Raw genomic sequence first — 27,827 nt, 5'->3', positions numbered from 1 at the left:
AAATCTATGTCAGTTATTGGCAAGTACTCTAATGCCAAGTCCTGGCATGAGGATGAGATACCTGCTGAGAACCATAGTTCTCAGTGTGGAGTAGCCTTTCCTGGAAAGGTTGCTAAGTGTAGTGCTTCATTTTTCCTGACTTCCACTTTTGCTTCCCTGGCCTACCTTCCCTTGATGCTTTCTGGGGGGGTCAAACCATTTTCTCACTTTGAGAGGATTGCTGCACTTTGAGAATTTCTCCTTTCGGTGCCAATTTGTAATAATGCTAAGTTGGGTAGCTAGTATTTTCTTCTGACTGAAGATGGCATGTTTCTTTAAGGGTTTCAGGAAAGGGAGACATACCAGAGCACTTAATAGATATGCATTGCTCTCTTGGCCACAAGATGGCAAGTCTTCATGGGAAGAAATTTGGCTTGGCTCACTTTTCTTTTTATTCACCCTGCTCATGCCTTTAACAGCAGCCTGTCACACATAAAATAAGCAGATGATTTTTTTCATAGTACTTGTCTATGCCAGGAAAGGGGGAAAAAAGAAAGGTTCCTCCTATGCAAGCACCAAGTCATTGCTGACTCCTAGAGGGCTGCCGCTTTCGCTGCCGTTTTCATGGCAGACTATAGCGGGATGGTTTGCCATTGCCTTCCCCAGTCGTGACTACCTTTCCCCCAGCAAGCTGGGTACTCATTTTACCAACCTCGGGAGGATGGAAGGCTGAGTCGACCTGAGCCGGCTACCCAAGACGGTAGTTTGATTTCGCTGGGATCAAACTCAGGTCATGGGGAGAGTTTTGGTTGCAATACTGCCGCCTACCACTCTGCACCACACGAGGCTCTTGGGTAGCCGGCTCAGGTCGACTCAGCCTTCCATCCTCCCGAGGTCGGTAAAATGAGTACCCAGCTTGCTGGGAGAAAGGTAGTCACGACTGGGGAAGGTGATGGCAAACCACCCGCTATAGTCTGCCATGAAAACGCCAGCGAAAGCATTTACACACGATGCCAGGAAAAGCTTCACTTAATTAATTTCTGTGGATCAGAATGCTTGTTAATGATACAGGCTCAGGGCTGGCAAAAAAAAGGCAGGGTGCAGAGGTAAGGAGGCAGCCCTATAAAAGATTAGGGATGCTTTAGGATTTTGGTTGGTCCACATTTGGAAGTGAACTGACCTGATTTGCACATCCCAAACTAATGTGTGGATCGGAACACAGTTATCTTTCTGATTCTGCACTTCTCTAAATTTGTGGTGCAGTTTTCAGCCTTGAAAATCCACTGCAGTGCATATTAAAACATACATTTTACCACAAAATGCATATAAAATGCAAATTTTGCCATTAAATGTATATAAAATGCATACAGTTTTTGTGTAGATTTTATTTTAAACTCATCTCTCTGATTAATGTGGAAATGGGACAGAATGGGCTTATGAACATGTGAAACTGACTGAAAATAGTCTGATACATCCATCCCTACAAGAATTCCACCATATGGTGCTTTGACAAATAACATGCACCTGGATTTCTCATTGCTTGGGGAAGGGGAAACAAAGTATTGGTTGCTGTAATGAGAACTTCAGGGCAGCCATGCAGGGCAGTTTGCTATAGAGAGGGCTATAGATTACGAGGGGTTCAGCTGCAATTAGAGGCAGTGCTAGCTAGTATCAAAGCATTCTCAGTGAAGCTCTCCTAACCACAATCTAACAAGCGCTGAATGCAAAGTTGCTTGCTTAAGTTTTTTTCTAAACAAACTTGGCCACTTTTCTAAGACATAGTTCACATAACACAGCAACCCAGAGTATGGGCTGAGTATGGGTTGTCACTGAATTGTGGGTTGTCACAATTCACAACTGTGATTGTCACAATTGTGGGTTGTCACAATGAAATGTCTAGTAATGTCAATTGTCTTTTAGAAAGTAGATGCTGGGGTCACTAGGATCAAAATATCTATGTAACTATATATCACTGCCACTGATACAGATGTACCAATATGCATGGTGTGGAAAAAGTGGATAGAGAGACATTTTTCTCCCTCTCCCATAATACTAGAACCCAATGGGATCATCCCATGAAGCTGATTGGTGAGAGATTCAGGACAGATAAAAGGAAGTACTTCTTCACACAGCGCATACTTAAACTATGGAATTTGCTACCACAAGATGTAGTGATGGCCACCAATTTGGATGGTTTTAAAAAGGGAGATTAGACAAATTGATGGAGCATAAGACTGTCCGTGGCTACTAGTCATGATGCTTCAGTATCAGAGGCAGTATGCCGATGTATACCAGTGGCTGGGGAACACAAGTGGAAGTGTCCTATTGTACATGTGTTCTACTTGTGGACTTCCCATAGGCAGCTGGTTAGCCATTTTGTGAACTGAATGCTAACTAGATGGACCATGGTCTGATCCTTATGTTTTTAATTAAGCAAGGCCTTGAGCTGGTAGAAGGTGTAAGATCCACTTCCTATGAATGGATTGATATACAAAGGTTCCACTTGTCCAATGGTTGATCTTTAATCTCCCCTCTCCCCTTTGCAGCACCCAGAAAGCTTCTCCAGAGAGTTCAGGGGCCTTCCTGAACAGTGTAGGCTGTCCCATGGGGGGCTGCAGTGGGAGGGACGATTCACACCAATTCAGGCGGAGGAACCTGCACCAACAGAGCTCTGCTCATGTAAAGATCCTTCACCCAGTTTGGGTGATTCCCCTCTCCCAATTCAGTCCCACATGACACATCCCACTCTCTTCAGGAGAGCCCCCAAACCTTTCAGAGAGGCCCTTTGGGGGCCACAGGAAGCTTTAGGGAGGAGGATCGCAGGGGACATATTGGTTGCACAAGTGGCCTTCAAGTCATGCAGCCTTTGAATACAACCCATTGTTTTTAATGCTGTAGATGTGCTCACTCTCTTAAAGGTGAAAAAAATTGCAGAGAGGGAGATAGATGGTATTTATTGAGAGTAGATACATACCATCCAAACACCATGGGGTATTGATCTTCTTTCAGAAATGATGCCTATGTTGCCCGTTCCTTGTTACATTTTCATGCATCTCAAGATCCATGTCTTCTAAACATAAGAAGTCCTTACTTTAAATTATTCATTTTAAGTACAGCTTTGCTAGTTTAGAAAAGGAAGGCAATACAAGAAAAGCATTTGAAACGTGAAAGTATTAAGTGAGGCTTTAGATAAACCAAATTCCTTTTTCCTGTGGCTGTTCTGTTCCACTTTTACAGAATCATAGCAAACTGCTTGACCGTCTCTGATGGTATTAACTGTTCTCTGACGATGAAAGAGAAGCTCATTTCTGTATTGTCTTGACTCATTGATTCTCTTGGAGATGATCTTGCGGTCTCTCCCTTCAGCAATACCACTGCTAGAAAACTTGCATTGGATCATTGCAGGGTTATAGCCTTTTTAGCATCAGTAAGTTTCTCCTTTGTGTATGAGATGCCTGTGACAACAAAAGCAGGAAACCAATAAAGGTGTCTTGCTGGCTGGCTGCAACCTCCTGTTGTTGGGCTGCTGAAATAATGTGCTACCTTTTCATTACATCGACAACATGCCTTTCATTGGGGCTTTCTCTGTCTACACACAAGCATGATTTTTAATAGGAAGTCTGGTTGAAATATCATGATTAATGAGGCTGATGAATCTTGCCAAGAGATATTTAGAGAGCTTTGTAAAAAGGCAATTTTCTCTGGAAGATGCAATATTGGCTAAGGAAATTGCAAGTAAGCGCTACGGGTATTTACTGGTAGCATTCAATAACAGGATCGATGGCTTTAAATCAAGGTGGTTTAAATCACCAAGGAAAAAGGCCAGTTAAATAATTGATTTAAATCAGGTTTCCTATTTGAAATTAATGTATTCCAGAATAAGCCTGGATACTGTCTGGTTGCTATAGCAATTAAAACAGCGCATTGAAAACCTTTGGCAATGGACCTTACACACACTGCAGAATTATACCTTCATAGAGACAAGAGACACATTTCTGCTGGGATATTTGTACACATGTGAGGCTACTAAAGCAAGATCATTTTCTTGAAGGCTAAGGCAGAAATTTTGTGCACGCTTATTTGGAAGTATGCTTCATTGGACAAATTAGGACTTCGAAGTAAACATGCGTAGCATTAGATTGTAGAACTTTTAATAAGCTAGAGCTGCTAGTAGGTAGGCAACATAGTTTATCATGTTGATTGATTCTTGTTGTTATTAATAATCAATTGTATGCCTTTTTATTTGCATTTTTTTTAAATACAAAAATAAAAATCAACAACACCCAAATTAAAGACAGTTATAACTGAAAACAAGGTCAGATTATAAATTCAGCAGGAACTCAAAGGATGAAGTGATGGAAACCGAAGCAAACATGCGGGGGGACGGGACAAGACTGGTTGCAGAATGTTTTGTTTTATTTTATTTTATTTTATTTTAACAGAGTTAACCCCCCTTCTCCAGTGCCACAGTCCTGATAGGATTGGGGCCTTCCACAGCTACTAATAATTAAAGTTATGTGGCGCAGAGTGGTAGGCGGCAGTATTGCAACCAAAACTCTCCCCATGACTTGAGTTCGATCCCAGCGGAAGCTGGGTCCCAGTTAGCCGGCTCAGGTTGACTCAGTCTTCCATCCTTCCGAGGTCGGTAAAATGAGTACCCAGCTTGCTGGGGGAAAGGTAGTCACGACTGGGGAAGGCAATGGCAAACCACCCCACTACAGTCTGCCATGAAAATGCCAGCAAAAGCGGCGTCCCTCTAGGGGTCAGTAATGACTCGGTGCTTGCCCAGGAGGAACCTTTCCTTTCCTAGTTTGGCCCTAAACTTTATAACTGAGTGGGGATTTGAACCCAGATCTCCAACTCTGGTCTAAATCTGACATGATAGAAAAGGTATGAACTTGCACACTGTGCTAAAGAAGATGCCTGCAAAGGATTGAACTCCAGCAGTTGAACAGATGGCTGCGAGAAGTAGGATCTTTAAATGTTTATGTGTTGTGAGATTGATTGTATATGGGCGAGGAATGTTTTGTGCTGGATAAATTAAACTGGATTAACATAATATGAAGCTTCACAAGTGATGCCAGAGCCCTTTTTGCTCCTAGCTTGGCCAGTTGCCTTTCATATAAATGAATAAATGGCATTTTTGGAGGTTCATTATAGAGCAGATGAAGAGCAGCAATGGGAGGGGTGATAGAAGAGAGGCTTTTTTAGAAAGCTGAATCAAATTGTTTGTTCGTGACTTTTGCTTTAGCTTTAACAAGCTAAGCTCACATGCAGAAGAAAACAGGGATGCACTTGTAACACCACAGTTTTCATAGCAGGGATCACTGCTTAAGTGCCCCCTCTACCCCTTCCACTAGTACACGTAGTTGAAGTCTATTTCGCCCACTATTACATATTGTAATAGTGCAATCACTTGTGTCCACCAGGTTGAAAGCCAGGAAGATGTTTGTTGTTTTAGTTAAAGATTGTAGAGAAGCATAGTTGTTCTACAATAGGTTATCAACAGTTCAAGTATCTCAGCACCTACAGTGTGTGACATGGCAAATGGTGCACTGCATAGAGCATAGATGCATATGCGCATGCCCAGAGACTAGAAGTGATGCATCCAATCCTCACTTCAAGATTTAACTTCTATAGCAGCCTTCCCCAACCTGGTGCCCTTATAGATGTGTTGTACTACATCTCCTATCATCCTTATGTTCATTGGGGATGATGAGAGTTGTAGCCCAATACATATGGAGAGGCTCCAGGTTGGGGAAAGCTGCTCTAAAGGCTGTGGGGAGGGAGCAGAACCCTGAAGAATGACAACTCCTAACAGCTCACACTCAATTTTTCTTAACACAGCATCTCTAAGATAGGGCCAGTGATTTCCAGTGGAAGATGCCAGCAAATAGGAACTGTTCCTGGTAAATAGGGAATTTGGAATGTATGAATATGGACAGATCTTGATTTATTTCCTTCATTTCTAGTTCTTGATGTGTGAATCGGGACTGTGGTGTTACATAGATATCAGAGTATACTGATTAAAAAGTGACCCTACACACACACACATGCACACACACGCACACACTGGTTAGCATGGGGCTAACACTCCAGTTAGTCAAGTGCACATATATTGCACATATATAATTGATGAATGATACACAAAATTTTACATTCTAGAAATGGTTAAAAAAAACTCTACATGATTTGTAATAAAGCTCTTTTTTCATGTCTGGGAATTTCATATAAAAGCCACAGCTTGAAAATGAGCTTAACCTGTTAAATCAACACTTCACTCATTATGTTTGTTTCTGCTGAGTAGATGTTGTTTGGACACAAGGAGTTCTACAGTATGCTTGACACTGTTTTTGTAAGCTGGGGCTCTAGAATTCGTGTCATGACTGTGTAACGCACATGTCTTTGTATTTCTCATTGTCTAGCATATCAGTTGGTGGCATAACTCTGCACACCCAGCTGTGTGATGTTCCTGTGAAACAGGTCTAGGTTATCAGATGAATGTAAAATATTTTGGCTCAGCTGTGTGGTAAATTACTGCATCAGCTGTAAGTTACTGGACATGAAAAAATCTGGCCATATTTTTAATTGTCTCTGTACTACAGTTTGTATGAAATGTTTCCCTCTGCTGGCTGGCCTGAGCTAGAGATGTAACACTGTTGGAAATCTTGAATCCATGGGTGAAATGTGCAGCTTTCTGTTTTGGGGGTGTGTGGAGTGGGGGTGGGAGTGTGGAATTGATATCCCTCCCCTCCCATTTTTCCCCATTTTCCCCATTTCAGTCTTGGAAAATCAGCTCCAATTTAGGATGTTCTTTATTTAGAAAACTCAGAGTGGAGCTTACGTGGAGCTCCCATCAAGGTGGTGATCAAGTCTACTATCCATTAGCATCTCTTTGTTTTGGCTTTTATTATAAGAATTTGCTGAAGGTAGAATGTTTGCTTAGTGCAGTGTTTCTGTATGCATCTGGGATTTATTATTTTAAGTATGCAGATCCAGATTGGAAGTGGGCCTGCTCCAATCCTGTTGGTCCTAGAGTACCCTATGTGCCCTGTGTGTGGTTTGCACTCTCACCTCAGGTTCCTACCCTGCTGCTACTGTATGTATAATAACTGACTTAAGCCACCTTCTTGGCTGCTGTAGGCTGTAACATCTGGAACTGTGTCTGAATTGTATGGCTTGAACCAATTGCTTCCTTGCTCAGGGAAAGAAAAAGCTGTGTGAATGGGAAGAAGGGGCATGAGAAACTGCTCAGAAAAGGTTCCAGGCAAAATTTGTTGCCCAAAAATCCTTTTGTCAGCTTGGCCTAACATTTCACTATATTAGTAGTATATTTCACAGTTTAGGGGAGAGGACAGCACAAGACAGAACTTTTGCTTGTGAAACTATAAGTCAAAATAAAGCTTCATGCTGTGTTTCCAGACTGACTGCATGTTTAGGCTTATGGATTGGAACTGTGTCATTATTCATTCCTGAACCACTGCATAGAAAGAATTGCATGATGTGTAATTTATCCCAGAGAACTATATTTTAACAGTTTCATCAGAGGGGGCACAAAGGGAGAGAGGACTTGGTGACAGAGGCCACAAATGCATACCTTAATCTAATCTATCCTCATAAACCCAGATCATGCCAGTCCATTCATCAGTCTTCTCTTCTCTTTTGATTTGTAACTCTTGCAATGGTTTGTGACTGCCTTGGAATTTAGCTAAAAGTGGCAGCTTGGTAGCAACAGGTTAAGTATGTATTACAAGAGTAGCGGGATGTCTTTGAGCTTGATGACTATGCTGTGGGTTGAAATAGGAAGGTCCCAGAGGGGCAGAATAAGTCCTGGGCCATCAGTTGCCTTCTTTGCTCAGGAAAAGAAAAAGCTGTGTGGATGGGAACAGGGGCATGAGCAACTGCTCAGAAAAGGTTCTAGGCAACATTCGTAGAGTGAACATCTAGGGCTGAAATGTTTGGGTCACAGCACCCCACCTTTGCTGCCCATCACCAACTACCAGTTAACCCTTGTCTTTCCCATTTAGAATCTCACCATTCTTCTGTGAAGCCCTTTCCTTTATATTTGTCTTAAGCAATAAAGCCCTGTCCTTTATATTTGTAAGTAAACAGTAGCAGGAACACAGATTGTACACATTGTCAAGGGAAGCAGAGCAGAGCTCCCCAGCTATACAGATAATGGGCCAGCATGTAAGAGCAATCCCTCTGTGTACGATGGAACCAGTCTTCAGACTGGGCAGCTAACTCCAAATTCCTGCATGTGAGGTCAGGCTGGAATTCCTGAGAGGAGCAGCAGCTCATATCCCAGGGAATGAGCATACCTGCCGCTGAGTGTATCAGCTGCTGTCATTCATTCCAGCTTCAATCAACTGGCTGCTTTCCCAGAGTTTCCGTTATGGCTCCTGTTTTGTTTTTTAAAAAAGCCTTTCCGCCTTCCCCACCACCTCTTTTCCTTCAGAGTTACCACCACTGTTCCTCTGGTTAGGCTGAGAATGGCTTCCAAAAGTCTTTCAAGTGTGGCATGTGATTCCACTCCTGCCAGGTAGGTTACAAGCAGGAATCTGCAGTCAGATTTGCTATTCGGATCTCATTGCCAGGTGTGTTGTCTTGTGCCAGAGGAAAATAGGACAGGGCAAAGTGTGGGTTTGGGGAAGTAATGTTGCAGCTGTCCAGCTGTGCTACACCTGTGCCTCAGGCATCATAAAACATGAGATGAAAATGTCTACTATATTTTTCCAGAATTAATAATCGAATATACTCTGAAGAATCTTTCTATGGTTCAGGCTACCCTATGACCTACCACAGCTGCTGCCTAGCACTAGGCAGATGTTCAGTGCTACTAGAATTAGCCTTGGATGAGGAACACTGGTAACTGAAGGCCCCCTGATAATTTTCCAGGGCACCCCGGGGGTCCATGGAACACAGTGCGACAACCATTGCTATAGAGGATAACAGGCTACAGAGGCTGCCACTGAATGTGTATACTGATGTAGCTCCATCAGTCACTACTAACCCTATGAGGCAGAATGTTCTGAGTTCACTATAAGACCTGCTTATGATGGCTCAGCAGGAGGCCAATGTTGGCATGTGAGTTCAGTCCTTGGAGAGAGTCTTTTCCCTAATGGCAGATGTGTTAGGTTCCAGGTATGTGATGCTGTGGAGCAATTAGGATATAACACGGTTGCCTTTAGCATTCATGAATACTTGGTCTGGACCAGGCTTCCCCGACCTGACACCCTCCAGATGTGTTGGACTGCAACTCCCATAATTATGGCTGGTCTGGATGAGAACGTAAGAGCCATGCTCTATCAGACTAAGGGTCTATCTAGTCCAGCATTCTGTCCACACAGTGGTCAACCAGCGGTCAACAGAAACTCACAAGCGGGACATGAGTGAAACAGCACCCTCCTGCCCATGTTCCCCAGCAACTGGTGTACATAGGCATACTGCCTCTGATACTGGAGGTAGCATATAGCCTTCAGATGAGAACTATGGGGCAGAAGGATTGTTTTTGTAAACCATCCTGGAAGATGTGCTGAAGGAATGTCTGTGTGCATGTGTGTGTGTGTGTATGTGTACAACATATATGCATGGTACGTGGCACTAGGCAAGACAGGCTGTTCTTTGGCAAGCAAGAGGTGGTTGGTTAGATGGGTTTTTCCTGGGCAGTGGACAGTGTGTTGGACTGGCAAACTTTGTATTCATATCCTTGTCCACCCATGTACTCAGTGCATGAACTTATGCTAGTTATTAGCATAGATTCTGCTTCTCATTCCTGAAACTGGAATAGCTTACGTCACAGTGTTTTTGGGAGAATGAATGACAAGAGCTTGAAAGATAGTTTGCACCCCAAAATGGGGTATGCTGAAAAATAATAATTGTCCACATGAATTTTGATTTTATTGTATTTATTGTTTACATTTTTAGACCACGCAATAACTGAAGTTCTCTGCAAGTGGTTATATGTGACAAGTCAGTGCTTCCATGGATATGACATATAAAGATAAGAACAAATAACATATCTTTATATATAGATGACTTAACATTACCTTTAATGGACCAAAAGCAGTCACTGAAAGAAGTAGAATAACATTTGCACTGGTTAAAAGAACATGGAAGTGTAGTAATATAGCAAAATAACCTTTTAACATGAGAATGAAAGGAATATTCAGGAGAATTAGTAATATATTATTGTCTTTGGATTAAAACTGAGAGTTCTTCCAGATGATCTGTTCCATTAGAAAGGGTCTGTACTTAGCAGCCTTACTCATCCAGGTTGGACATTTTCTCTGGCAAAAGGGGCAGAAAAGTAGTATTTGGTTTCCCACAGAGGTTCCTCACAGTTCAGGAGCCCCGAACCAAGTAACAGATGAGTTGAGGGATGAGAGCCATACATTAACTTGTTTGAATTGTATTATTTATTTTATTTATTAATCCTTTCCACAATTCACCACGGAACTAATACCCTTTTCTTCCAACAGATCCTGAATCCCAGAGAAAGAGGACTGTGCAGAATGTGCTTGACCTGCGGCAGAACCTGGAGGAGACCATGTCCAGCTTGCGGGGCTCCCAAGTAACTCACAGGTGAGTCCTCTGCTCCTGGGATCCCCCTACTTGTGGCTACAGGGGTTGATCTGGAGTTTGGGTGCAACATAACATTCATCTGGCCACATTCCATTCCAACCAATTCCTGCCTGTTCACTCCTGGCATCAAAGGACAGAAGAGCTAGTGAGCTCATCCAGTAAGAAGCACAAGGGTGCCATTTTTAGACAGGTACATAATTTGTCATATTGAGTGTGAAGCTGGAAAAGCTTAGAGAAAAGGCGAGTAAAGGAGATATGATAGAGGTCTTTAAGATTATGCATGGTTTGGAGGAAGTGGATAGAGAGAAATTTCCCTCTCTTATCATACTCATCATATTTCATTGGTTTCTCCAATGAAGCTGGAAATTTCGGGATGAATAAAAGCAATTACTTCTTCACACAGCACACATAGTTTAAATATGGAATTTGCTATCACGTGACGTAGTAATGGCTGCCGACATGGATGGCTTTAAAAGGGAATTAGACAAATTCGTGGAGGGTGAGGCTTTTAATGGCTACTAATCATGATGGTTGTATATTCCCTCCAGTATCACAGGCAGTATGCTTCTCAGGATCAGTTGCTGGAGCACATGAGCAGGAGGGTGCTGTTGTGCTCATGTTCTGCTTGTGGGCTTTCCACAGGCATCTGGTTGGCCACTGTGGGTGCAGAATGCTGGACAGATACACCTTTGGTCTGATCCAGCGTGGCTCTTCTTATATTAAAAGGGGCTATGCTTCTGAAGAACTAACCTCTGCAATTCTTTTCAGAAGCTTGGTTCCTGCCACATTAATCCCAGCTGGAGATCCAGCAACCCAGCTGCAATGTTCCTGCCTCAAGCTACATAATTTCCCCCTTCTCAAGCCTTCTCCTCAGCAGAGGGAAGCATTGTTAATTGAAGTTGGTCCCTTTTTCACTGGGGAGAAAAGCAAAGTGTTTTTTTCTCTCTCATAAATGCCACCAGCTTGTAAGATTTTACTTCTAGTCTTTGTCTATGAGTGCTTCCAGATGAGATTTTTACTGTGCAATCGCCCTGCCTCATTCCCAGAATTTACAGGAGGCCCAGATGATATCATCTTCCATTTGTAGCCTTTCCATGTTTTCCCATTGTTTCTTCCATCTTTTTTTCTTACCAGAGAAAAATCCATTAAGGAGGAAAAGATGGAATAGCTGCACAATGGCTTTTGATTTGTAACACTAGGAGCCCTCCACCTGTAAGCATTCTTTGTAAATTACACAGTTCTGTTACTTTCCCTGTTTCTTCCTTCCTTCAAGACTGTCTGAGTTCCAAGATCTGATTGTCATTTAAAATAGCCTTTCACTGGGATAATTCTCGGTGAGATGAACAGGACAGATCACATGTTTGTTGGATGACACATCTCTTCAATTCTTTTACATCCAGTGCTACATTTTGAGGGTTCACTGCAGCCCCAACAACAAAAGACTGAGGGCCAAATTGTAAAATCCTTGCAGCATGATGTAATGTGAGCTTAGTCAATCTGTTACATCTAGATACGTATGTGGTGAAGTGAGCTGTTTCACCAATGTACCCAACTGCAACAAGGCATGACTCAACCTTCAACTAAGCAAAAGCTTTTATGGATTGTGCCTGTGCCTCTAGGAGTGGACAAATTTTGCCTGCTCAGCAAGCCTTCCATAGATTGGCAGTCCTGGATTTCCCACTCTGCCTGTCTTTCATTTGCTCATACAGAACTCTCTATAATTCCTTTTATAATTGGTGCATTCTTTCTGTTCATTTGCATTATTTTTCCCCTTCCAGGTAAGCCACATTCATGAGTGATCATGCACATTGAAATTCCAGCTTTTCTTTAGAAAACTCCAGGCTTATAGTTCCCAGTTTATTATAGGGCAGTCACTGGGAACTTGGTACCTTGAATCACATCAGTTCTTACTTTAGTTAAACATGCAAACCAACTGCCTAGGGAGGTGGTGGGCTCTCCATCACTGGAGATATTTAAGCAGAGACTAGACAGCCTTCTGTCAGGGATGCTTTAAAATGGGATACACTGAGCAAGGGATTGGACTCGATGACCTAAATGGTCACTTCCAACTCTGTGATTCTAAAATAGAGCAGCAGGAGGGAAAGTGGGTGGGACGGGACTTTTCAGTGTTTGTGCACCTGGAGAGCTGAACACAAGTAGGTGGCAAGGGGATGGAGGAAATAATTTCTAAAATGAGCATTATGAAGGACAGCAAAGAAGCTTTAATTCAAGTGCTGCACTTCCTATTAAGTGAGAGGAATGCTGATGCAATCATACTTTTAAAAAACTGTGTTTTGATGCACACAATCATGCGGATGGCTTACCTGAAAGGAAAAAAGCCACACATATGAACAAATGGAAGGAATGGGAAGCTGCACTGATAGCAAACTGAGCATATGCAGTGGTCTTTACAAAGCTTGGAAATCCAAATGGAAAGAATGGCAGAAAGCTAAACCATTGGTGCCATGCCATGATCACATCTTTCAGAACCCCTGAATCTGGGGTGTACTCTGGAGGATGTACTCTGGAGGGTGTACTCTGGAGGATAGGGATTCAGGTCATCCCTATTTGTTTATTTAAATCAATGTGAATTTTTGGGGAAGCAGCTCAGAACAGAATAGATTCAGTTTCAGAGCTCCAAACTCAAACCCTTGTGTTTTATGTCAAGCATGTCCATCACTCTCCAAAGCTTCCTTTCAAACATCTGTTACCATTGGCTCAATTAGTCTTGTTTACTCTTTTTGAGAGATTTGAGTGGAGCGGGAAGCTCATCCCGAGTGAGACATGGTGTCATAATTCACAAAGGATCCCTGTTCCTTTAAGGGCAGGAGTAGCATTAGTGCCACGCTGTGGAATTGTCCCAGCAAAGGGCACTGGCAGCGGCTGCTCTGTAATAAAACTTTCCCTTGGCTTTCTACTGTCCAAATGAGCTAATGCAGTGACAGCAGCTTTTTGGACTTCCAGTGAGCAAACCTCAGCAGCGTGTATGCATGTCCATATCATTGTAATTTGGAAGGGGCTGGGATTAGACATTGGCTGGCAAGGTGAGCTCATTCGCTGAGCTGAGTACATGGAATTTGTGACCAGGCTGTCACTCAGCACCAGGGAATGAGGGAAACAGGGACCACTCTGTGCGTACTTCTGCTCTTCGTCTCCATAGTTCTCACTGGGATCCTAAGCTGCATCCTGAGTTTTACCTAGGGAAGCTGATAGGGAAATGGGACAGGATTTTTATTTATATATTTATTATTAAATTTATATCCCGCCCTTTTCCTCTTGCAAGGAGCCCAAGGTGGCTTACACGGTCCTCCTCCTCTCCATTTTATCCTCAGAATGACCCTATGAAGTAGGTTAGGTTGAGAGTCAGTGACTGGTCCAAAGTCACCCAGTGGGCTTCATGGCCATGTGGGGACTAGAACCTGGATCTCCCAAGACCCAGTCCAGCACTCTAACCACTGCACCACACTGGTTTGAAAAGGACAGAAAGGCTCCTAGCAGTAAGGCTTCTGTTCCTGACAGTGCAGTTCTAACGTCTTTCCCACAGAGCCACCACATGAATGTAAGTTCCTGTTACCACCGGGCTGGGCTTGACATTATTGTGAGCCACCTGGAGCAAGTCACTGTTTTATGCATAAATCCAAAGATTAATGCTGATTATGGACAGTTTATAAATACTAAGCCAGCTGCATGTAATGATAGACTGCTCCTCCGAATGCAGTCCCCCGCCCCCCATCCAACTGCTGCTCAACTTTCTCTGTCTTCTCTCCCTGTCTTTTACCCCCACCCAAAAATGTTTCCGCTGGTGGTGCATGCTGCAGAATGAGAGTCTCACGCTGCCTGCCTCACTCCTAATGAACCCCACCCAGATGAGTCACTGCAGCAAGGGGAGGAATGCTGGGCGGCTTCCAGTTGATTTGCTTTGCTAAATGTGGAGAGGTTTGGATCAGGGGAGGTTGCTTCATGGAATAAAGCCAAGGTATTAGTTAATCATAGAGAAAAGCTAGACTTGGGAGAGCTGGGCTAGCTGAGAAGCAAAGCAAGGTAAAGGGGATGAACTCCCCAGGAAGACTTGGGGAGGCCAGCTCAGAATGCACAGGGAAAGTGGGGATACAAGACACGATGTGCTCATGCAGAGACAGAAATATCATAAATAGCCAACGGTGCAAGGAAGTGTCTGTGCAAACTTATAGCTACATGCTCCTTCTGCAAAACAGGCCTGAGGCCATCAGTTTCTTTAAAGATGTATAACAGATGCATTTGTGCCCTTGCCCATCAGGCATCCATTCATTCATATTTTATCCTGCTCTTCATCCAGGTTTCTCAAAGTGGTATAGAATAATGCTTGAGTGGTAGGTGAGGCTGGTCATAGGGTGAGCTTCCTGGTTGAGCAAGGATTTGAACCTGATCTAAGCCCAACATTCTAGCCACTAAACCCAGTGATCCAAGGGCTAGTAATGAACATCCAGTGATCAAACACATTGCCCCAGATTGCCAGTATACCTTTTATTCACACCCCCTGCCCCAGCTAATTTCACTGCTTTGAACTTTCTTGCCTATAATCATTACCACCTGGCCAGCAGGAATGCTAGAGCTAGCTGGGGCATGCTGGGAATTGTAGTCCAGCACATCCAGAGGGCACCAGGTTGGGGAAGACTGGATCAGAATCATTGTTCAGTACGAGCTAAGGTACCCCAAAGTGATAAGTTCACTTCATTCTAATACCCAGGAAATAGCATTTTGAAAGCCAGTTAGATACAAACTTATGCATATATACTTGGAATTGATTTCGGTGGGGCTTACTCCAAGGATAATGTGACGATCAAACAAAGGTCTTTGTTTAGGGAGGTTCATGTACTGAGATATGGTAGAAATAAGCAAAATTTAGCAATAGGTTAGCTTATGTTCTCATCAGGCCTCTGACTCATGCAGGTTGCTGTGCTGGAAGTTTCCCCCCTCTTGCGCTGGGCTCCTCAGTCATAAGGCAGTGCAGTGGCAGAAGAGACAAAGGAGACAAAGGCAAAGAGTGAGTAGAGGACCTGGCACAGGCTACTCTAGAACAACCAGGAAGCTAGACACAAAATGGGAAAAGAGACTATGGAAGGACAAGACTCTCCAGTGGTGACCTGCAAGGTGTGTGCCATGTTTGTTTTCTTGCCTGAGAACAACACGGCCTATACGTGCAACAAGCGCAAGTTGATCACGCTGCTGGAAGAAAAAGTAAGAGGACCGGAGCGGTGAGTGTCGACCCTCCAGGGAATAAGAGAACACGAAGAGTTCTTGGACAGAATGGGGGAACTACAGCAGCAAAGCAAAGAACAGAAGGTAGAAGAGCAACAGCAAGATGAGGCAGAAGAGGAAACTGCTGAGGTGAGGAAAAATGAAGTAGAGACTCCTTGGAAAAGGGTGACAGTTAGGAGCAGAAGAACTAGAAGACACTCGGCACCAGTGGAGGCAGTGGAACTAGGGAACTGTTTCCAGGTACTTGAGGATGAGAATGGAGGACAGCCTGCAGAGGAAGAATCACAGGGGAACCTCCATGAGAGCGAGCAAGAGGCTGAAGGTCAGCCAAGCAGAGGTGATGAAACCAAGGCCTACAGCTACAAGAAGAGAAGAGTAGTAGTAGTGGGAGACTCCTTGCTGCATGGGATTGAAACCCAAGTATGTCATGAAGACCCGTGGACTCGCCAGGTATGCTGTCGCCCAGGAGGATGGATTAGAGATGTGACTGAAGGGTTGCTTGCACTCATAAAGCCCACTGACAGGTATCCCTTTCTTCTCATCCATGTGGGAACAAATGATACCACCAAGCAGAGCTATGAAGAAATCACGTCAGACTTTGAAGCTTTGGGAAGGAAACTCAAGAACTTTGGGGCCCAGATAGTTTTTTCATCCATCTTCCAGTAGTTAGAAGAGGGATAGAAAGGGAAAGAAAAATAGTCTGGGTGAACGACTGACTATGAAGGTGGTGCTGACAAGAGAGATTTGGATTCTGGCTATACTTCCTGGAAGATGGGCTGTTGGCAAGGGACGGGTTGCACCTCACAAGGGCTGGGAAGAATGTGTTTGGCCACAGCATGAAGAACTTCATCAGGAGGGCTTTAAACTGAATCCTACGGGGAAGGGAGACATAAAGTTGGGAGTAACAATGGATGAAGGCTCATGCACCACAATGGAGAGAACAGCTCTAATAGTGCCCAATAATAGTCTTCACAAACACATAGGAAGAAAGCCAGACTATAAAGCACATGGTCTTCGATGTCTATACACTAATGCCCAGAGTATGGGAAACAAACAGAACGAACTTGAACTCTTAATACAGGAGGGAAATTATGACTTGATAAGTAAACTGAGACTTGGTGGGATGACTCCCATGGTTGGAAGATAGCAATTGGAGGATATAACTGTGTTCAAAAAGAACAGGGGGAACAGAAAGGGAGGTGGGGTTGCACTATATGTTAAAAATACTTATCTCTGCACAGAAATACAGGAGGATAAGCTTGGTAGCCCCATCGAGAGCACCTGGGTTAAAATAAATGGAGCGAAGAAGAAAAGGAACATGGTGGTCGGAGTCTACTACTGGCCACCCAATCAAGGAGAAGACGAGGATGAAACTTTTGAAAAGCAAATAGCCAATGTTTCAAGGAAGCATGATGTAGTAGTAATAGGGGACTTCAATTTCCCCGATATTTGTTGGGAGACAAATTCTGCAAAACATGCCCCCTCCAGGAAATTCCTGACTTCCGTTGCTGATAACTTCCTCCTACAGAAAGTGGAGGGAGGAACTAGCGGATTGGTTACCCTTGACTTGATCCTAACCAACAGAGGGGACTTAGTGGGTAAAGTAGCAGTTACAGGAACTTTGGGGGAAAGCGACCATGTTATACTTTAGTTCATGGTTCTAAGGGAAGCAAAAGCAGAGTGTAGCCAAGCCCGTACCCTGAATTTTAGGAAAGCTGATTTTAATAAACTCAGAACAATGATAAGTAAGGTCCCATGGCAAACGACTTTTAACAAGAAAAGGAGTCCAAGATGGGTGGGAGTTTTTTAAAAAGGAAATGCTCAAGGCACAATTACAAACAATTCCAACAAGAAGAAAAGGTGGGAGACAACAGAAGCCAATGTGGCTTCACAAAAAGCTTAGAGATGACCTGAAAACAAAAAAGGACACATATAGGAAGTGGAAAGAAGGCCAAGCAACAAAGGAAGGCAGGTAGCACAGAATTGCAGGGATAGCATCAGGAAGGCTAAAGCTGAGAATGAGCTGAGGTTAGCGAGGGATGCTAAAAGCAACAAAAAAGCTTTCTTCAGCTACGTGCATAGTAAAAGACAGAGGAAAGAAACGGTGGTTTAACTATTAAATAAGGATGGCAAAATGATAACAGATGACAAAGAAAAAGCAGAAGTGATCAATTCCTTTCCTACTTTGGCTCAGTCTTCTCCCAAAAGAGGGTCTATGACCCCCCTGGCAAAGGCGAAGTACAGGCTGAAGGGGCAGGATTGCAGCTTGAGATCGATAGGCATTTGGTCAAGGAACACCTACTTACTTTGAATGAGTTCAGATCTCCAGGGCCAGATGAACTGCACCCTAGAATAAAAAAGGAACTGGCAGAAGAACTCTCAGAACCGCTGTCTATTATCTTTGAGGAATCATGGAGGACGGGTGAAGTGCCCAATGACTGGAGGAAGGCTAATGTTGTTCCTATCTTCAAAAAAGGTAAAAAGGAGGAATGTGGGAACTACAGACCAGTCAGCCTGACATCAATCCCTGGGAAAATTCTGGAGCAGATTATAAAGCAATCCATCTGTAAGCACCTTGAAAACAATGCAATGATTACTTGAAGCCAACATGGATTTGTCAAGAACAAGTCCTGCCGGACAAATCTGATCTCATTTTTGATCAGGTCACCTCCCTTGTGGACTGTGGGAATGCTGTGGACATAAAATACCTTGACCTCAGCAAAGCTTTTGACAAAGTGCCCCATGATATCCTGATGAGCAAACTAGCTCAAAGTGGGCTAGATGAAACAACGATCCGGTGGATCCACAGTTGGCTACAGAATCGGACTCAAAGAGTGCTTATCAATAGGATCTTCTCAAACTGGGGAGAGGTAATGAGCGGGGTACCACAGGGCTCAATCCTGGGCCTGGTGCTCTTCAACATTTTTATTAATGACTTGGATGAGGAGGTGCAGAGAATGCTGATCGAATTTGCAGATGACACAAAATTGGGTGGGATAGCTAATACCTTGGAAGACAGAAACAAAATTCAAAGTGATCTTGATAGACTGGAGCACTGGGCAGAAAACAACAGAAAGGAATTTAATAGGGATAACTGCCAAGTTCTGCACCTAGGAAAAAGAAACCAAAGGCACAGTTACAAGATGGGGGATACATGGCTCAACAACACTACAAGGAAGAAGGATCTTGGAATTGTTGATCACAAGCTGGATATGAGCCAACAATGTGATGTGGCTGCAAAAAAGTCAAATGCTCTTTTGGGCTGTATTAATAGAAGCATAGCTTCCAAATCCCGGGAAGTACTAGTCCCCCTCTACTCAGCACTGGTTAGGCCTCATCTGGAGTACTGTGTCCAGTTCTGGGCACCACACTTTAAGAAGGATGCAGACAAACTGGAGAGGGTTCAGAGGAGGGCAACAAAGATGATCAGGGACTGGAAACAAAGCCCTATGAAGAGAGACTGAAAGAAGTGGGCATGGTTAGCCTTGAGAAGAGAAGACTGAGGGGAGATAGGATAGCGCTCTTCAAGTACTTGAAAGGTTGTCACTGAAAGGAAGGCCAGGATCTCTTCTCGATCATCCCAGAATGCAGGACACGGAATAATGGGCTCAAGTTACAGGAAGCCAGATTCCAGCTGAACATCAGGAAAAGCTTCCTGACTATTAGAGCAATATGACAATGGAACCAATTACCTAGGGAGGTAGTGGGCTCTCCCACACTGGAGGCATTCAAGATGAGGCTGGACAGCCATCTGTCAGGGATGCTCTGACTTGGATTCCTGCATTGAGCAGGGGGTTGGACTCGATGGTCTTGTAGGCCCCTTCCAACCCTACTATTCTATGATTCTATGACGGCTGGTCCTACATGAAGCAAGTACAAGCCAATCATGCCTTGACTAAGCACACAGCAGGTCACTGTGGGTATGTGGAGGTCATGTACAGAAGCAGCTAGAGATTCCAACAGGCTGGAAATGCAACTGCTGGATCCTGTATGTTAGTGTAGTACATTTATCTAGAATGCAGTGCTTAACATACATGGCCAGGGAATGGAGAACTCTATACTGAAAAATATTTTGGAGTAAACTAGACTGGTGGCAGTTAAGGAGTAAGTGGAACATGACTTATAGGTTTAGCAATATAAGGTTAAAGAGCCACATGGGAGATGGGTATGGAAGCCCACCCAAACTCCATTTTATTTTCTCAGATTTCAGCAGATGTTTCTATGCAGTTTCAGACTTTTCTCCATACCCATGAGAACTGGCATATTAAAAAAAAAAGAAACAACTTCTCGTGAAGCTAAATTTTAAGCCCAGTTTCTGTAGTAAAGTGTGCAGAAACACGCACACACAGCAGAGTCTTGTGCAGAAAGCAAGACACAGAAGCTGATTATGCAGGAAGTTCAAAGAACAAGCACAGAGGCAGATTTAATACATGTAATTGCAGGCCTCAGGACTGCTTATGTGGCAAAACACAAAAGGTCTGCCAATTGAGCCTGGCTGTGTGGCCCCAAACCAACTGGGCAGAGCAGGTGCGTGGAACAAAGCCAGTACAAACTGTGCACACCACACCAAGGTATCTGATTGCAAGGCTGAGAAAAGCTATACAAGAGTCTCTTCCACCATCCTGGCTTACCAAATATGTGATAAGCCTCTGCATTTCCAAGCTGAGCTCTCCAAGTACATGGAGCAAATGAAGTGAGGTGGGTGGCTACAAAGAAGAGGGCCTTTTCTGTTGTGGCACCCCAATTGTAGAAGGAGCTCCCCGGAGAGGCTCACCTGGTGCCTAAGTTGTGGTCTCGGCATCAGGTGAAGACCTTATTTTCCCAGGCATGTTAGTATTTCAGTTTCTGTTGTCTTAAATCTGGTACTGTATTTTAAGTCGTTGCACTGCTGCTAGGTTTTATTTTGTTTTTTTGTTTTTATTTTATACTGTAATTTTAAACTTTTACACTTTTATATTTTATCTTATCAGGTTGTATTTTATGGTTTTAATTGTTGTGGACTGCCAGACAGCTTTGGCTATTGGGTGGTAGAGAAATGTAATTAATTAATTAATTACTTAATTAGCAGTTACACATGTTTCTGCCTCCTGTTCCTGGCCTGATACTGTCATTATAACATTGTTGGGTCATGGTTTGGTCCTTTCCCCTTGCAGTTGAGGTAGGGTACTTGGTGACTAGACCTAAGTGATTCAGTGACAGGAACAAGCATGGACTGTCTGGGGAGTGGCCCCATACCATCTTGGCCCCCTTCAACAGTATTGCATGTGTAGAATGCACACATGTGGGGGAGACAGGCTCCATCCCCAAGCTATAGATGTCCATTAGAATACCTGGAGAGAGCCCCTGTGCATACAGTTTTATGCATGGGGGTTCTCTTCAGGAGTTCTAATGAATTACAGGGTTGTTGTTTTTTTGTATGCATGAGCATTCAATCATATCGACCTTCCCAGCAGTCTGAAGTATAGCCCACACAAAAGTTTACCATCTTGATGAGAACTAGGCCTTAGGTAGGTGGGAGGAGGGCAGGCAAGATCCAGCCTTTGTGGTGCTTGGGGCAGTCTACTAGTTTGCAAATACCATTTCAGTGCAGAATAGTTGTTTTGTGAATGTATTCCCAGGGGGTAGCCTTGTTATTCGATTGCAGCAAAAACAACAAAGAGTATTGTGGCACCTTAAAGACTTACACATTTATTCTGGCATAAGCTTTCATGGACTGTAGCCAACTTCATCAGATGCATGGAGTGTTACTACATTTTCTAGTCTTCATGGTGCCACAAGACTCCTCATTGTATTTGTTAATGTATGTTTGTTACCTGATAAGCAGTGCTGTAGCGGAGCCAGGGATCATGGGATAGAAGCACCGGGACTTTTTGATTAGCAGGGATGAGGACATCATCTGCCACCTCCCTAAGACATCAGGAAAATAAGGTCTTCATCTGGTGCAGAGACCACAACTTAGGCACCAGGCGAGCCTCTGAGCTTAGTAGCATTCTTCACAGTAGCTGGGGGGGAATGGATTTTTCCAGCAACAGTATATTGTTATGAACTATTCCCTGTTGTAATGCAAAGTATTTGGGGGTGGCTTGGTCTTGAATGAGTAATTAACACCCATTAGGTTTACAAAAGGCATGTATAATACACACACAGGCAAATAGACCAACACAGCTGCCTGCATTTTGGACTCTTCTTTGGGATCATGGCTATGGGGACTGTCATGATAAGCGCCTATGGGGACTGTCATGATAAGCGCCTATGCTTACCACTACACCCCTGCATATGATAGTGCAGTGGAAGCAGTAGGAATCTTTGGGATTTTTATTGAGCTTGGGGTAGGGAACCTGGTGCCTGCCGGATGTTTTGGACTACAACTCCCACAATTCTTGAGCTAGAACTGAGTACTCCTGATGGGAGTTGTAGTCCAAAACCAGGTTGCCTACTCCTGCTGTAGGCAGATCTGTCTGTCTGGAAGAGCCTGGTTGTCAGTCTGGTAAGACAATCCTAAGCTAAGGATATAATACAGCATTATTTTTAGACTGGAATCATTGGGGAAGTTCCTTTAAACAAGACAAAACTGTGTGTGAATGCAGTGCATAAAATAACATATTACATTGAGGCATGTCCTGCCACGCCCATATTTCTGCTAAAAGGTTAAACCATGTAACAGAAGAATACAGCCTATGACCAGAGCTGAATCACAGAGTGTCAAAAGCAAACAAAGATCAGAGGGACCTGTAGAGCAAGGATTATATTTAGTAAGGTAACACCCAGATGATGGTGCTGACCTTTCACCCTTTGACCTGTCCTTCACCTCCAGGTCTGATATCCTGGCAAAATTAGGTCTCATCAATGCTCAAGGTAAAACTTCACATTCAACAAAACCAGGTGGTAGAGGTCTTCCTGAACTTGCATCACTTCAGACTGCAGGTCGTAGGGTGGGGTGGAGTGGGTCATATTTTGAAGTTTCTCTCTTGTAAATGACTCGCTGCATGTAAAAATCCAAACCTAGCATACCCTAGCTTTTTCTGGCATCCCTGCTTGAAACCCTAGGGAACCTCTGCTGATCAGAATAGACAGCACCAGACAGCTTCCTATGTTCCTAGTCTGACCACTAGTGTAAAACAGGCTGGTGATGGTGTGGGCTATTAGAACTTACAGCTATTTTATGTAAAGAAATGTTTAAATCAGCCTTCCCCAATCTTGTGTCCATGAGATGTGTTGGACTGCAACACCCAGCATTCCCAGCCAGCAAGGCCATGTTGGCTGGAAATACTGGGAGTTGCAGTCCACCACATCTGTTGTTGTTGCTGTTGTTCAGTCATTAAGTCGTGTCCGACTCTTTGTGACCCCCATGGACCATAGCACGCCAGGCCTTCCTGTCCTCCACCCTCTCCCGGAGTGTGCTCAAATTCATGTTCATTGCATCGGTGATGCTATCTAGCCATCTCATCCTCTGCCGTCCCCTTCTCCTTTTGCCTTCAATCTTTCCCAGCATCAGGGTCTTTTCCAGGGAGTTTCCTCTTTGCATTAGGTGGCCAAAATATTTGAGCTTCAGCTTCAGTATCTGTCCTTCCAAATCATTAGAACACAATCTCTATTTTGGGAGCAGTAAGTTTGGTGAACTTGCTGCTGTCCATTGGCAGGCTTCCTGGATGGTTACACCTTGTTGTTTAAAACATGTATTTCAGGCATGTGTATTATGAGTTTTAACTTCCTGCTATTGGGACTTCTTCTGCAAAGCTGCTGATACTTGAGGGCAAGCAAGCAGCCCCAGTGCAAGAAGAGCCAAATGTAACCCACTCCTTAATGCTGCAGATCTCATCTGCTCCGGTCTGTGCTGCACTGCTAAAATCAACCACTCTGGTCTGCAGTGGTGGGATTCTACTACTGAGAATTTGGAGTGTGCTGCCTTCGTGACCTCTCCATCAGGTTGGAGCTGAAAGGCAATGCTGCATGTTAGTGGAAATCCCCAGGGTGGAATAAGTACTCGATACTCTGTGCTGTGTGCATCTTTGCCAGCAGGGGGCCCTCAGTAATGCTGGAATGTCTTAAAATCTACCAGCGGCAGCAATACCTTTATTCACAAAGACCTTGTGAGCAAGCTTTTGAGTTCTCCAGAACTCTTCTACAGGCTGCATGTTAAGCAAAACTGGGGGGAAAAAAAAAAAAGGAGTGGGAAAGGGAAAATGCTGGGCATGATGAAAAAGCTCCAAAGTTTACAGTTTGTAACACTCTTAAGATGAGTGTAGGAGGTGTTATTCAGACTTAGGCTGCAATCCTATAAACACTTACCTGGGATTGTCGCATTGAACTCCATGAGACACACTTTCTGGTAGATGTGCATAGGATTGCATTGTCAATTAAATTAACATGTGCAAGGTGCAAAGTAGATATTAGGTTGTGACAAAGGCTACTAGGACAAAGAAACAGCAAAGGCTGTTCCCCATTTTGGGGGGAAATATAAAAGCCAGGAGTTACTCAGATCTGTCCCAGCACTAAGCAGAACTCATGCGTCTCCCTGAGGGAGAGAGCAGAAGTAAAAAACATATATGTATGATAGATGCTAGATTAACAAAGCTGGAGATTATTTTAGATGGAGAGTCTCACCTTAGCTCCTAAATCCCACCTTTAGGTGGTGGAAGGTAATCTTTCTCCAGTTTTAAGATTCCTCTTGTGGACACCAAGTTTAGTATTCTACAAAACACACTGCCATTTCCTCTGTGCCACATCAAAGTGCAGGGGCACTTCCCTCTTGGAAATGGCCTGGAAGGTGGGCTTTCCCACCCAATTAAAATGCCAAAACCCCACATTTAATTTCAGTTTAATATGACAACTTTTGTGCATTAGTGTAATTGTTGAAACCATGTCTGCAAGGCCAAGCTTCATCTCTCCCGGAGCTGTGAATCCATTCCAGAGATGGTTTTAATCATCACTTTATATTTGATGTCCAGTAACTGCTTTTATTGAATCTAAATGGAAGGCATGCCTGGGAGCAGGGCATCAGCAAGGACCATTAACTCTGATGCCCTTTATTTGTAATGGAAACACAACATGCTGCAATGCTGTGTTGATAGTACTTTCATGCTCTTTACACACTGGTTTCCAAGCCTGCTTTTTATATCATGGTGTGTGGAGTGGGAGGGAAACTTGAATTCTAAACTTGCTGGTTACATCTATAACATGGAGCGCTGAAGTGCCCTGTAGGCTGTTATTCAAATGATCAGGTGAATTGTGTGACCTAACTCAATTTTAGCCTTTGCTTGATAGTCACACAAGTCCCCATTAAAAAGTAGTAGCGTGACATCACTCAGTCTCCATATAATGGATCTTGAGTGGGTGTGAAGGAATAGATAACTGAACTTCTATTTGCTCCCTTTTAAAAGGAAAATTACATATCAGGGTAGAAGTGCAGGCCAGCACTGGAGAGGAGGTGTGGTCAGCCTTCTGGCAACTAAAATAAAAGCAAAAGATTCAAGAACTGGCAGGGGAATGGTGGCAAAGGTAGTTTTGTTAGCGTGTTGCCATCCTTTTCAAAGGCTTGAGGAGCACCCCCACTCCTGGAGAGGTACTGTGGAAGATTGCTCAGTTTAGTGTTACAGTAAATAGCGAAGTTATCAGATGGCATGAGCATGGAGTGCGGAGTTGCCACCATCCAGACCACCAGAAATAGCAATATCCAGTAGGCATCTGTGACACTCGTTCAGCCAAATTCCAAACAGCAATAGCAAATAATGCACATGTTGAAGAACTAATCCCATTTCTCTAGCTATAAAATGTAGCACATTGAGTGTGAGGGATATGCAATATCCTCTCCAATGGCATGACATCAATGGAAAATACCTGGAGTGCATGCAGCAAATGAGAACTGTGCATTCATGGTGATCCAAAATATTGGAAAAGCTTGCAAGGCAAAGGCTCACAGAATCCCACTGTGAGGAAGAGCTCCATCAGGCAGATTTGAGTTTGAATTTGAGGAGTCTTCCATAAGAACCTAAAGGGAACCTTGTGAGATCAGACCAAAGGCCTATTTAGTCCAGCATCCTATTTCTCACACTGGGCAACTAGATGCCTACAGGCAGCCCAGGGTCATATTGGGTGGGAATCACTGAAATACAGAGTAGAAACTTTGTGTCTTCTCATGCCTTGAGTCATGCTACATCTGTGTACAAGTGGAATGGAAGGCTTCCCTACCATGTCTTTTGATTTGGTCCTGTCCATACACTCATGTGCAGCAACATTGTCTGTATTGGTTTAACTTGCCAGGAGCAATGCTCTCGGCCAGCCTCCCCCAACCTGGTGCCCTTGAGGTGCGTTGGTATACCATGATGGGAGTTGTAGTCCAACACATCTGGAGGGCACCAGGTTGGGGAAGGCTCCCCTAGGCCTTTATTAGTCTCTGTCTTTAAAATCAGGCTTTGGCATTCAGCGCAGGTGTCAGATACTATAGAGGTATAAGTTAAGGTTCTCAAGATTGCTGTGGAACAGAACACCTATGTTTTAATAATTGAGTAGAAAGAATGATGGGAGGTGCAGCTGCTCCTATTGCAATCCTGCAGTGGCTTGGGGAGCTATGCTTACAGAATGTTCACCTTCCTATGCAAATTAGCCTGAAGTACTGGAGCTCAGTCCTGTACTGAATCTCGTAGCCTGTCAGAGAAGCGTAGAGACTTGGTCTTATTCACTTGGCACTTGCGCTTTACCTGCACCCATTAGGCCTAGTGCACAAGCTTGGCTTCAGCCTGACTGTACCATCTTAGGCTAATATTCCCAAGAATTGTGATTCTGAATGCATCTTACTTCTAGGTGTTTTAACTTTCAGGAGTGCCCGGCTGAATCTGCCTGCCTCTTTCCACTTCTGGCCCTCAAATCTTCCTCTCTGCTCTATTCCTGCAGCTCTCTGGAGATGACGTGTTATGACAGCGACGAAGCCAATCCCCGCAGCGTGTCCAGCCTGTCAAACCGTTCTTCTCCCCTCTCCTGGCGCTATGGCCAGTCCAGCCCCCGGCTGCAGGCTGGGGATGCCCCTTCGGTGGGCGGGGGCTGCCGCTCAGAAGGCACCCCCAGCTGGTACATGCATGGAGAGCGAGCTCATTATTCACACACCATGCCCATGCGCAGCCCCAGCAAGCTCAGCCACATTTCCCGCCTGGAACTTGTGGAGTCGCTCGATGTGGATGACGTCGACCTCAAATCTGGGTACATGAGCGACAGTGACTTAATGGGCAAAACAATGACCGAGGATGATGATATCACCACAGGGTGAGTACTGCTGCTTGAGCATCACACATACACAAAGGGCTCCTTCACACTGAGCTCTTATCCTGCAATTGAGATGGCTTCTTCATGGAAGTTTGCAGGCTCTTTACATGACGCCGTGATCATTCAAGGCGTTTCCTGCACTAAATGCCCTTTGTTCCATTTTTAAGTAGATCGCAGATAATGAGCTATCAAATTACCCCGTTGTGTTCCACTTCAGTTTCCTCCATGAAAAGAGTAAAAGCGGCAAGAAGAGGAGCGAGATCAATGACAGATAACGGAAGACTCCAATATGGAGAGAAGGAGGGGGGAAGGAAGTGTGTGAAAAAGGGAGTCATCGTGTTCCTGCATTTAAAATGGAAGCAGAAAGCCCCATTTTAAATGCAGGATTTTAGGCTAGTGTAGAGAGAGCCAAAGTTAATGGCTTAGCATCAGAAGTCGGCCTTGGAATGTTCATGCAGCAGCTTCAGCTGAAATATCTTTGTCCACCTAAGGTTATCTTTGTCCAGCCCATCTTACTTTAAGCATCTCTCTGCCGTAGCAAAATAGGTTCTCTGATTCTGAAAGGGATACGGCTTGTTTTCCACCCCCTGGATATTAATGCATTTGGCAGAGGACATTAGTGTTTTTGCAGTGACTATAGTTGCCAGTATGGTACATGGTGACGCTTAACTTGCTACCAAGAGAACACCACTAGTAGCAAATAGCAAGGTTGAGCTGTGACAAGGTGATGCATCCTGCTGAAGTCATTGGAGACCAGGGTGTTTTGTTTG

At 44.0% G+C, this 27,827-nt stretch overlaps 1 protein-coding gene across 1 annotated transcript in view; it reads left to right on the top strand.

The window, feature by feature from the left end:
• NAV1 (neuron navigator 1) overlaps positions 1 to 27,827 on the top strand; it is a 384,551-nt gene that overhangs the window by 227,093 nt on the left and 129,631 nt on the right. Inside the window, exons 5-6 of the mRNA XM_084853627.1 lie at positions 10,461 to 10,563; positions 26,692 to 27,057. Of these exons, the coding sequence (XP_084709753.1) occupies positions 10,461 to 10,563; positions 26,692 to 27,057 (469 nt within the window). The remainder of the gene's footprint in view (positions 1 to 10,460; positions 10,564 to 26,691; positions 27,058 to 27,827) is intronic.

This window comes from Heloderma suspectum, chromosome 4, assembly GCF_057233095.1.
Source record: "Heloderma suspectum isolate Gila_16-S chromosome 4, 16-S_ref, whole genome shotgun sequence".
NCBI classification, from domain to species: Eukaryota; Metazoa; Chordata; class Lepidosauria; order Squamata; family Helodermatidae; genus Heloderma; species Heloderma suspectum.
Note: the sequence above shows the minus strand (reverse complement) of the source record. Positions and strands in the feature narration are given on the sequence as shown.